This window comes from Electrophorus electricus, chromosome 22, assembly GCF_013358815.1.
Source record: "Electrophorus electricus isolate fEleEle1 chromosome 22, fEleEle1.pri, whole genome shotgun sequence".
NCBI classification, from domain to species: domain Eukaryota; kingdom Metazoa; phylum Chordata; class Actinopteri; order Gymnotiformes; family Gymnotidae; genus Electrophorus; species Electrophorus electricus.
The window spans coordinates 2,616,092-2,627,563 of record NC_049556.1 but is presented as its reverse complement, the minus strand read 5'-3'; the positions used below and the strand labels follow the sequence as shown (position 1 = coordinate 2,627,563).

The window sequence follows — 11,472 nt, the reverse complement described above, 5'->3', positions numbered from 1 at the left end:
GGATGCGTGTACACAAGCGTGTGACGAACAACACAACCGGTTTAAAATGTTTCACAGATTAAAACTGCATCAAAAAAGCCGCTAGCCAGCAGTGTTTGAACTTCGCGGGTATAATTACTCCGAGGATGGCCGCGTTTGTCGTGAGTAAACCTACATCCTTGACGTTCGTGTTTTTGTGAGCTAGCTAGGTTAGTTCAGTCGCTAGGTTAGCTAAGTTAGCATAACACAGCTGTCTTCATAACCAGTGTGTGTGTGTAGCGCAGTACAGCTTCCGCAATTTGCGTACGTTCAGAATTGTAGGCGCAATTTGTGGCTGCATTTGTTAGGCTCAGTTTTTTGGCTGCGTAGCTAGCTAGAGCAGTAACGACATAGTCTATGGTAGTTCCAGTTAAAGTAGCTAGCCAGTCTATAGCTAGCTAATTGCGTTTACATTTACGGCATTTGGCAGACGCTCTTATCCAGAGCGACTTACAAAAGCGCTTGGTCATTTATTCATAGAATACATCCTAGTATAGTACAGTAGGTTAGAGTCCCAGATACCAATGATCTATAATACTATAGAAATACAGGGCTCACTGCTGATGCCTAGAAGTACAAAACACGTATAAGCTCTACATCAGACAACGACAAGTGCAATAACAAACCATACCCTACAATAAGTACTAGAGACTGTTACTCGACATAGGTGCCGGGTCAGTGGTCATTTAAATATTTCATAAATAGACGGGTCTTCAGTCTGCAAGGGACTCAGTCTGTCCCGACAGCCAGAGGAAGTTGGTGCCACCATCTGGGAGCAGGACAGAGAATCGTCTCCATGCTTGTCTTCCATGAGACTTGAAGCATGGTGTTTCAACCTGAACTGTACGTGGGGTTCAAAGTACTCGAGGTACGGATCGGGCTTTGACCACAGACATCATATATGGAGGAGCTGGTCTATTTTTGGCTTTGTAGACGAGCATCAAGGTTTTAAATCTGATGCAGGCAACTATTGGAAGCCAATGAAGGGAGCACAGCAGCAGTACATGCTAATAGCATGTGTCTTCTCTACCTGCTGAAAGTAACTGGCCTGTCCTTTGGAACAGTACTGTTTGCAAATAATCAGATACTTGTGTTTGGTAAATCTGCAAGTTTTAGTTATTTGGGTGATTATTTTTCTGAAGTAATCAGCACAATGGCATTAAATCCTTTTTAGCTACCCACTCTAGATAGTAAAGCACCTGCTATACGCGTATAGACCACAGTGGTGCGATATTATTCAAACTAAATTCAGGATGCTGTAATAAGGCAGAGTCACTGATTCGCCTTTGTCGCAGTCAACATAGATGTAGGGACAATGTTGACTGGGCAACGTAATTATTAAGTTTGATTTTAATTAAGTGCTTAAGAGATGTAGAACTGTAACTGTTAAATAGAGCTTATTGCAATGTACAGCCTGTGGTATTGTGACTGTATTGCTATATATTGGAGTTGTGATGTGGCATAACAGAGCAATTATTACAGTGTGATGTGGTACTTCCATGGACTGTTTTATTGTTCTAACTAGAATTAACATCATGTATGTTGTGTTTTGTAAGATCACGTTTCATTTGTATCCACATTCACAAATTGCTGATCAGGCAAAACTGCCCCTGTTTTTGCCCCGGTTGTTCCCAGGCTCACCCGTCGGTCCGGATCAGGGGTACAGAGCACACATACACACCGGTTCTGTGCCAGGACGATAAGTGTGACGCGCGTGACAAGGGCGTGCACATGCACTGCCCGCTGTGCACGGTGGGCGAGGCCTACCAGGACCCCATCATACTCAGGGCACACTTCCGCATCAAGCACGTCGACAAGGGCATCGACTTCGCAGGTGAGGCCAAAGTGAACAGTAGTGATGAGGCAGTGGTGATGCGATCTGCCATGAATGTGCCAGTGGCTCTGTTCAGTGTTGATTTAGTATCTGCAATTGATCTCGGGTCAGTGAATCGGGCAGGTCGCGTGGCCGTTTGCTGGATTTGTATTCGTGCTTTGCTCATTTTAGTCTGTGACCTTGCTCTGAAAGGCTGAGGTCACTGCTGTGACCCCATATGAAGGTGAGGGTCACTCCTCCCTCCGCCCCTCCCCCTGATGCCCGCAGGTCTGAAGGTGCTGCGCTGCTGTAACCACTGTGAGATCGTGGGCACCATTAAAGGAGAGAAGCGCTTCAAAGGCGCACACTGGCACTGCTACCGCTGCAGGAACGGCTTCAACCGCAGGGACGAGGCCGTCAAGCACTACAGGACGCACTTCCGCAACCCGCACACCACCTTCCAGATCCAGGTCACGCAGGTGCGCACGTCTGACGGGACGCCTGGCGCGGGCAGGAAGGGTGGGCGGAGCTCCAGCACCGCGATGATCATGAGTGGAAGAATCGCTGTGGATGGTTTTATGCCATTTTATTATTTATTTATAAAATACACTTGAAGGGTACAAGCACTAAAGGGTCATGAAGGGTCATGGAGCCAGAAGGAAGGGAAGTCTAATGCCAGTTCTTTTATTTTGGTAGCTCAGTGGTTGAGGTTCTTGACTTGTGGTTCAAGTCCCACCACTGCCAGGTTGCCACTGTTGGGCCCCCGAGCAAGACCCTTAACCCTCAATTGCTCAAGTTGTACTCAGTCATAACTGTAAGTCGTTTTGGATAAAAGCGTCAGCTAAATGCCATAAATGTTCTGATATTTTATTCATTTATTTGTATGTGTGGAGCAGGGTGGCCATTGCATCCTGTCTTTGTTGGTCCTCTTTGCAGAAAAGCATCAGAACTTTGAGCACAACATGCACTATGTTGGAAAACTGTAACTTAATGAAGCCAGGCGCGCATGCGTGTGTGTGTGTTTTTCCCCAGGACGTGAACTGCAGGCAGTATTACAGCGGCAGTGCAGAGGCTCATGAGAGGGCGTACAGTGGGCTGGCCGTGAGCGTGGGCTCTGGGCCAGCTGCTGCGGGCTCCGTCATCGCCCAGTCGCTCCTGACCACCGCCTCTGACCCCGAGGCCGCCTCCTTACTCGCCGTCGAACCCAAGGTCGGCACGCCCGAACCGGTTTGGATGTAGATGGGTGGATTAGTGTTTCACAGACCTGCTTAATGAAGTAGGCTACAGTTCCACGTTGATTGTGCATAGAGGACTTGTAAGTCCGTCTTGTGTAAAAGTAGTAGTTTGTGTGTTCTAAAACATTATTCTGTTTTTCTGTTTAGCTAGTGCTAGAGTCTGACAAGGCGACTGCTTTTTGTCTGTCTGTCTGTTTGGGTGTGTGGGTGTGGGTGTGTTTTGAAGGAAGAAGGTGAGAGTAACGGCATTCCCCTGGGTGCTGAGGAGGAGGTGGGCTCCTCCCAGCATGCACCAGAGCAAACCCAAACCCTGGTTCTGATGGACCCTGAGGGCCACACGGGGAGCTTGATCTACGACGAGGCCACGGGCATCCTCACTGAACAGGTCCGTGTTAAATGCACAAAGCCAATACAAATCATGATGTGGTTTTGTTTCACGTTGCTGCTGAAAGCTTTGTCGGGCTAGATCAGGCGTGCCTGTGTCCAGCCTTACAGATCCACCACCCTGCAGAGCTTCGCTCCAGTCCAACCTGAACACACCCGAACGAGCTAATGCTACGGTCTGGGTGTGGGGTTGTGTGTGGTTTGTAGTTGAGGCACTGAGGAGCAGAGCTGCATGGCTGCTTCTCTGACCGTAGTGTGGTGTTCTAGGGTGAGGAGAGTCTGGAGCAGACGCTGCTTCAGAAGCGCCTCATTGAACTGAGTCAGCAGATTGGCGCTCTGCACCAGGAGAAGGACAGCATGGAGAAGACTCTACGGGCTGAAATAAAACAGCTCAGAGAACAGGTGTGTGTCTCTGTGTCTCTGTGTGTCTGTGTCTGTGGTGGTGGTTTTTGTTCCCTGTACTGTTTTTTTTTTCTGTGAATTTTGTTGAGTGTGAGTGTGCCTCTGTGCCGGAAGGTTTCTCAGCAGCTGTGGTCATTGCTCTTCCCCTCTGTGCCCTCTCGTCTGCCTGTCCCGCCTTGTGAAGGTCGCCAGTCTGGTCCAGTCCAATGTGAAGATGTTTGAAGAGCTGCAGGTGTACCAGAGCCCAGAGCACAGCCAGCAGAGGCTGGCCACACTGGTGAGGGGTGTCATCCTCTGTAGCGCGTCACTGTTCTCTAGCCCTGGTCTCTCCGGGCAGAGCCGAATCGTCAAATGCTCAATTACCATTATGGCTGCATAGTTCATCGGCAGCATATGTGAAGTTTTTTTCAAACGCTGTCATTTTAATGACACAATATCATTGTTGAGATTCTTAGCTTTGTTTTCAGTTGTTCTGAATTAGTGATGATTTTAAATAAACTGTAGCAACTGCATTATTTCTTCTTATGCCTTTCATATAGGAACAGTCTTATGTTGTCTTATGTTTGTGGACATTTGACTGTGTTAACCATAAATACACACTTGGAACTCAATTTCTCGAACATAAACTCTAATTGCAGTATTGATCAGAAAAACCGTGATTTTAGATCATTTCCCCCCCAGATCCCTGCAGCCTGCACAGATCTCAGATCTGTGGCCGCCTCACTGTCGTCCTATTTAGCTGTTGGCTCGCATGGCTGTAACGTTTAGTTTCAGTGGTTGACGTGCTGACTGATGGCCAGTCTGTCTTGGCTCTTGTGTTGTAGATGGAGACTTTGCAGTCTCAGCATAAAGAGCTACTACAAGCTCAGCTGGCCTCCGTCAGGCAGGAGCTCCTCTCCCAGGCCAGCGCCGTGCCCCTCAACGGCCACACGGGGGCGCTCGAGCACGTGACCAGCCGGGACCGGCCGCAGGCCCGAATGGAGGAGCAGGAAGAGGAGGGAGAGGGGGAGATGGGGGGCGCTCCGTCAGGACTGGAGCTCATCGACGTGCAGCTGCAGCCTGAGCAGGACGAGCCGAGGGGGCAGATGGTGGAGTTTGAACCCACGCGGGTAGACACACTGGCTGAACTGGAGAGCCCCGCCTCCGACACACCCCTTACGGACTCCGCCTCCCCGGACCTGGAGCCCCAGCAGGAAGCGTCTCCGACGTCTCGGAAACGCGGCGCCGTGGACAGCGGCGGAGGGACGAGTGAAGCCAAAGTCCCACGTGTTAGCTGATGCTACCCGGGCTTTAGAAACCATATCTGAATAGGGAATAGTTCTGTACAGAATTCCTGAATGGTTCTGTAGAGAATTCCGTAAGTGATCTGCTTCCCGCTGGCTCTGTGTCACTAAGGCAACTCTGGGCTTCAGACAGCTGTATTCAGGCTTTCACGTATTTCTTTTCAGTTTCATATTCCTGAAAGCTGTCTGAGCTTTTTCCTGGAGCTACCCGGAAGTTTTTGTCTTTGTTTTTGTTTTTTCCTCTCTGTCTGATCTGGATCCCTTTTTTTTTTTTTTAGTATGGGATTCCCATGGTCCCATCGTCCCATCGTCTCAACCAGCGACACCACCGCGAGGCGGCGAGCCGTTAAACCGAGGGCATCTCGCTTGCCGTGCAAGTAGTGCGTCACGCTGTCGGGAGCGTAACATGCAGAACGCAACGATGTGCAGTGACTTACAAGGGTGAAGCGGTCAATATCACGTGTTCTTCCGTATGGGTCCCGGGATTAATGGACACTGCAGGAACACTAAAATGGCATTCAGAGTCAGACAGGAAGGGGAGAGGACCAGGTGTGTGTATGTTCACACATTAGTGAAGAGTAAAGACAAAGAGCTCAGCGGAGTCCCTTAACGACTCACTGTCTCTGGACATGCTGTTTTTGTTCTTACTGGGCTGGTTAGGAACACATTCATTACATGTGCATTATGTTACGCACTACATGATGACCAGAACGGACATAGGACTAGGAAAACCTTATGTACTAGATCTAGATTTATTAAATGAATGATTCATAGAACATCATGGAAATGGTAGCACGTGCGTGTGTGAGAGGATGATGGTTGACAGCAGCGTAGAATCTGCTGACATTACTGAACATTGTTCCATCAGCCGATGGTTGTTAGATTATGTCATCACACGTTGGCTTGTTACTGTTACGGGGGTTTACGATCAAGATGGCAGCCTGTCCATGCACACATACACAGTCAGATATTTATGAAAAAATCTAAATTGAGACAGAAGTGTCTCAACACAGCTATATATAGGTTTGTATAGGTCCATGATGTAGTCATGGGAAAGCTTCAAGTAGGAGGGGTGCTGTGGGGAATTATTTGTTAAATTATTATTATTTTTTGAAATAAGGTCCCTTACCATTTAATTTTCTGACAAAGCTAATTGCATTTACACATGAATGTTTTGGACAGAAACAGAGCATAACCAGCAGGACTAATGTACAAATACTCCATCTGTAAAAGGGTAAACTGGGTTTATAAAATGAGGCGCTCTCTCTTTCTCCCAAGTGCAAGCAGACACAAACACTGTTCTCTTTAAGCATGGACTGGCTTACACTAAAGATGAATGCTTAATGGTTCTGTATATTAAGAGATGTAGAATGAAATTAAGGATTTATTAAACCAGGAAATGTTTGTATAGGACTGCAAATCTGTGAATCGCAAAGCTATTGTCATTATATTGCCTTAAATTCACTATACAACACATCGTTGCAAACTAATTTAAAGGACTGCGGCCAGAATACATTCTTATGTGTCAGATTGAAATAAATTTAAAATCAGACTCTCTCCGATATTGCTGAAGTTGTCCTATAGTTTCTTCATAGCCGATGAGCTGTACAGTATGTCGCAGCGGATGTCGTGCTATGTGTCTCTTCAGACCAGTAGGTGGCAGTAGGTTTTCTTTCCCCCTCACAATTCAATTTGCTGACAAAAAAAAGGGAGCAAGAGTTCGTTTGGTGTAAGCGGGTTCCCCGTCTAGTGTGAGTATCACGATTTCGCCGTTTTTTGGACCTTAATTTACTATATTTAAGTTACCGTCACATGCTAAAAGTAAGAAATGGCTATTTTAGCTTCTTGTCCTTACAAGCGAGCTAAGAAGCTAAGCTACCAGCTCGCAGAACAGCTAGCTGTTAGCTAACACGCAAACCCAGGGTGAGGTGCGTTTCTGAGCCGCTGCCCATAACAACTGGTCACATCGCGGTTATGGTTTTATCTGTCGCTAAGCTAACGTAACGTGGGGCGGCATTATAAAGCCAAACGTGTGAGGGAAACGCCGCTGACGGTCGGCGTCTGTCAGTCCGCAGCCACCTCGACTCATGACGACGACGACGACGCACGCCGCGCAGGCCGGGACGGGGCCGCCCGCCCCGGACTCGCCCTCGCTGGGCGCCGCCGTCAGCGGCACCGTGCAGAAATACAGCCTGAAGAAGAAGAAGGTGCTGAACGCGGAGGAGACGGAGCTGTTCGAGCTGACTCAGGCAGCGGGGATCGTTATGGACCAGGAGGTCTTTAAGTGAGTCGCTCTCCTCCAGGACACCACCCAGGTGCATGGTCCTGCCCTAAGCGGCTTTGTTTGGTTGGTTAAAGGCTGCAGTTTTATAGGCGAAAAAGCAGGGGGAAAAATTGATATGCTTTGCAACATTAAAAACACGTTCGTGCCCTGAATTATTTTGAGTGTATTTGAATCATGTGTGTGTGAACTGCTTGATTCACCACAGAGCCCACAGACGTGTGTGTGAGAGGGAGAGGGAGAGAGACCATTAAACCGTTTATTCTGGTCTGGCAGAATTATCGTGGACCTCTTGAAGATGAACGTGGCACCTCTGGCTGTCTTCCAGACCCTCAAGGCGATGTGTGCAGGCCAGCGGATCTCCGACACAGCCGCGGCTGACATGTCGACAGCATCACACTCTGCCACAGCCCCCTCAGAAGCCAGAGGTCAGTCAGGGTCACCATTTAGTAGCCCAGTGCTCATACAGCTTTTCCGCTGATCTGAGGTCTGTTTGTGGCAGCCCCGTAAACACGAGACAGCTCTACATCCATATGAATAAAACTAGAGTTTTATTCAATCGTTTTATTAAATCATATTTTCTTTTTTTGGAGTATTTGCATCTGGACTTAGAGAGCAGATTCTAGATCAGACTAGATCAAATCCATTGATACTTTATGTACACAGGTGCTGATTACTGATCTGTGTCCATTCTTTCTTCACACTAAAGGGTTTTGGTCTCGCTGAAATAAGCAGTGTGCATACAAGAAGGATGCCCAGCTCACGTGCACAGTGGATCAGGCGAAGTAAAAGCAGCACTTATAAAGCTTCAGCTTTCACGCGGTGTTATATATGCCGTGCGGATGTGCTGGAACGGGGATTATTAAAATAAAATTAATTTAACTGTCACCACAGCCTAGTTTAGATCCTGAATATTATTTTAGTTTCACAAATTTATGGTCAGCAATTGCGTCTTGGGCGCTGCGCAATATAATGCTTTAGGGTTTGGGCTGTCTAAGCCTGTGACCACTGGATGGCGCCGTAGACGTGCAGATTTAGCCAGTGTTTGTCCTTGATGCACAATGCAGACAGCACCAAGGCTTGTTCAGAATGTTTGATGTTTGTAAAAACAAAGCTGTTGTATTATAACGAGTCATGCAGGTGTGGAACACACAGACAGCCTGTAAAATTAGTTCACATTAATGTGAAATGTGTTTGTCTTTCTCACATGGGGCAAGGAGGTGTCTAAAACCGAAATATAAAAATGTCATTTTTGGAGTTATGGAGAATCATTTTGGCTGTTTAATCCTGATGCAGGCAGACTATGATTTAAAGCCCACTTCCTGTAATGGATGTGGACGCCATGGAAACCTGCATGCGCACGATGACGCAGCATCGTCGTTTGGAGAAATGCTTGTTGGGGAACTGAAATAGACACTCCTGTGTTAATGTCTTTCTCTTTTTTTCTTTTTTTGTGGCGTGTGTATATTTGTGCGTACGTGTGTGAAACGTCCTGAAGAAGAGGATTCTGGGGTCTCAGACAAGAGCACTAAAAAATCGACCCCTCAGGCCCCGCCTGCTGGCCCCGCTGCCCGCCCTCAGAGGGGAGGGGCTAAGATAGTGCTCTACAGCCCTGGTGACCAGAGCTCCACTCTCTCTCAAGGTCTTCCCTTCCACTCTCTTCTGTTCTTTCAGTCCTCCATCACCTCAAGGTCTTCACGTTGATCTCTCGCTCTCTGTCTTATGATCTCCGTCTTCCTGTCTCAGCTCTTGGTGCATGCTCTGGAAACCTCCCTCCCATTGCTTCAGACCATGTCTAAAGTGGACCTTCCTTAGCCCATTAAATAAAGTTGTGTTCGGTTTGCCCAGAAAGATCACGCGAGTGCTCGGATGGCAGCGCCTTGGCTTTTTTTCTCTGTTCATCATCACATTAATTCATCCATAAATGTCTTTTGGATTCGCCATGCCGGCTGTGAATCGCTTGCCTGTGTGTTTTGAGCTGTTGCCTTTGAACAACAGAGCCACCTTGCGTTTGCAGAAGCCAGCCGGCCATCACCACGAGACGGCCGGCGTCGGAAACGGTGGGCTCGGGCGACGGCTCCGCTTTTACCCCGGCCGTCCCCTGCCTGCTCTGTGATCCTCCAGCTAACCGCCTGTTGCGCGCCTTGCCGGCACGTCTCCGTTCCTCCAACTTAAAGAAGGACGTCACCTTTAATGCCAATGCTGCTAATAATAAATGAGCGCTAACGGGGAGCAGTTGGCATTAGGCAAAACAAGGCCGTGCTAATTAACGTTTCTGCATTGCTAGTCCGGTCAGCACCGTCTAGATGACGGGTGCACGTAATCCAGGGCTGCTCAACGGCAGGCGGAGGTTCTGGATTTTGCCCACCCGCGTCAGTGTGACGTAGGCCTGATGTTTATTACAGCCGAACTGTGAGTGAGCAGGGCGCCTCCGTGGCTCAACACAGTCGTTTCCTCTGTGTGCGCCCTGTTCCACCTCTGTGGTCTGCCACCACAGCCTTCGTTCGCCCTTGAAGCTGCCCCGCTCTGCCATGGCTGATTTAAGTCCTGTGCACGGCGCACGTCCGGCTCCGTGATGCAGAACTGTCCAATCGTGTCTGTCACCATGGCGTACGTCATCGTGAAACAGACCGGAAGTGAATGTGTAAGGGAGAAAGTGTGCATCGGTTGACTCTAATGAATGTGGGATCTATCAGTTACTTCCAACTAGCACTCCACCATATGCACAATTTTTAATCTGTTTTTGTGTGTGTGTGTGTGTGTGTGTGTGTGTGTGTGTGTGTGTGCCGGGTGGGGGGCCCGGACAGTCCGAAGCAAGTCAGGTGCCAGTCACGGGGAGAAGGCCGGCCGTGACGGCTCCAGCCAGCGGGTGCCGCGGCAGGCCAGCGCCACCAGGGGGCAGAAGAGTACCAAGAGCTCGGGCAGCAGCAGCTCCTCATCCCAGGTCACATCCAACTGAAACGCCCCTGCTGACGCTGCAGCTGTAGAAGCTGATCCTGTGTCAGTCTGATGAGCAGAGAGACTATCCGGACTGGGAATCCACCTGACCTCTAAGCAGTCTCTTTCCTAATGTGCCCTCCTGCCTGTTTTTGTGTATGTATGTAAGTGCACCATTCAAGAGCTGATTTTGGTGTATAATGTCCTGTTCCACTCAAATTCTTAAACCCATCTGATCTGATGTGGATCTGAGCTTTCTTTTAAAGTTTAAACAGGAAACTGAAAGTTGGATTGTTTTTAAAAAATAATAATAATCTAGAAATGCCATCCAGGTGAAGCTATACAGGCAGCTGGATAAATGAAATCTAAATGCCCTAAAGTCTTGACCCCGCCCCCTCCCACAGAGATCTCCCACACTCGAGTGAAGGACCGCCTGGGGCAAGTGCCAGCTATGAGCCTCCAATAGCCTTCTGACTTCAGGAAATTTGGGGGGTTTTGCAAAGAATTGTGGGATATACAAGGGAGGGCTTGGCCAGAGATGGCACTTGTGTTCACTGCAGGGGGGTGAATGTCACCCCCCCAGGAGAAGTCCCCTAGGAGGACAATTTTGTAGGGAACGAACAGTGCTTCATGCCAAGATGGGCCTGTTCTATGGCTTTACTTACTGTTTTTACCTGCTGTTCACAGAGATGTGATTGTGCCTTTGTGAAAATTAAAATTACTCTGTTTTAATGAGTTTTTAAAATCACCTGTGAGGATTTTGTGCCCCTGAAATCAGTCACTCCTATCTTGCCCCTGTCTGAGTTTTTGTAGTTTAGTTGTTGTGATGAGTATGGCAGACCTGTATGTGTTTCTTTCTGGACAAGCCTGTCTAAGTTTAAATAAAGATGTGCTTTTTTTTGTGTGTGTGTGTATAAATCGGGGCGTGTCTCTCTTTTGGAAATCACAGCATTGCAAAAAAACTATATTTAATCAAAGATTGTAAAATGTCTTATTGGAGACGTGTCAGATTAGGCCGCGTTCATGAGAATATGTGATAACTGGCAGTGTAAATGTGTGTTAAAAGCATCCAGCTAAACCCTGCTTTTTGGTCAAAACTCAGTCATGCAGCTCACTTCA

General features: G+C 48.2%; 2 protein-coding genes across 4 annotated transcripts; both read left to right on the top strand.

The window, feature by feature from the left end:
- On the top strand, positions 1-6,699 carry zgc:193801 (uncharacterized protein LOC564476 homolog). Of its 2 annotated transcripts, XR_004775494.1 has the most exons (9): positions 1-140; positions 1,654-1,852; positions 2,120-2,310; positions 2,864-3,040; positions 3,293-3,451; positions 3,718-3,852; positions 4,037-4,129; positions 4,677-5,209; positions 5,414-6,699. XR_004775494.1 is itself a non-coding variant. In XM_026996112.2 (8 exons), exons 1-8 carry the CDS (start codon positions 126-128, stop codon positions 5,127-5,129), a joined length of 1,422 nt encoding a protein of 473 aa, XP_026851913.2. In that variant the 5' UTR covers positions 1-125; the 3' UTR covers positions 5,130-6,699. The 2 variants fall into 2 exon arrangements, 1 of the variants encoding a protein (XP_026851913.2); XM_026996112.2 differs by having other exon boundaries at positions 4,677-6,699.
- Positions 6,700-6,841: 142 nt separating this feature from the next.
- On the top strand, positions 6,842-11,271 carry mzt2b (mitotic spindle organizing protein 2B). 2 transcript variants are annotated; one of them, XM_035521453.1, is made up of 5 exons: positions 6,842-6,886; positions 7,204-7,419; positions 7,693-7,844; positions 8,915-9,058; positions 10,224-11,271. In XM_035521453.1, the coding sequence occupies exons 2-5, from the start codon at positions 7,223-7,225 to the stop codon at positions 10,373-10,375; spliced, it is 645 nt and encodes a 214-aa protein (XP_035377346.1). In that variant the 5' UTR covers positions 6,842-6,886; positions 7,204-7,222; the 3' UTR covers positions 10,376-11,271. The 2 variants fall into 2 exon arrangements, with proteins under 2 accessions (XP_035377346.1, XP_026851915.2); XM_026996114.2 differs by lacking the exons at positions 6,842-6,886; positions 8,915-9,058 and having other exon boundaries at positions 7,208-7,419.
- Positions 11,272-11,472: the final 201 nt, after the last annotated feature.

What these genes read in the sequence shown, in the direction of transcription:
- zgc:193801 (XM_026996112.2), top strand. An exon ending in CGGGCATCCTCACTGAACAG is followed by an intron (nt 3,452 to 3,717) that starts GTCCGTGTTAAA and finishes GTGGTGTTCTAG; the next exon opens with GGTGAGGAGAGTCTGGAGCA. An exon ending in TAAAACAGCTCAGAGAACAG is followed by an intron (nt 3,853 to 4,036) that starts GTGTGTGTCTCT and finishes CGCCTTGTGAAG; the next exon opens with GTCGCCAGTCTGGTCCAGTC.
- mzt2b (XM_035521453.1), top strand. Translation starts at nt 7,223, where the DNA reads ATGACGACGACGACGACGCACGCCGCGCAGGCCGGGACGGGGCCGCCC. An exon ending in ATGGACCAGGAGGTCTTTAA is followed by an intron (nt 7,420 to 7,692) that starts GTGAGTCGCTCT and finishes CTGGTCTGGCAG; the next exon opens with AATTATCGTGGACCTCTTGA. An exon ending in GAGCTCCACTCTCTCTCAAG is followed by an intron (nt 9,059 to 10,223) that starts GTCTTCCCTTCC and finishes GGGCCCGGACAG; the next exon opens with TCCGAAGCAAGTCAGGTGCC.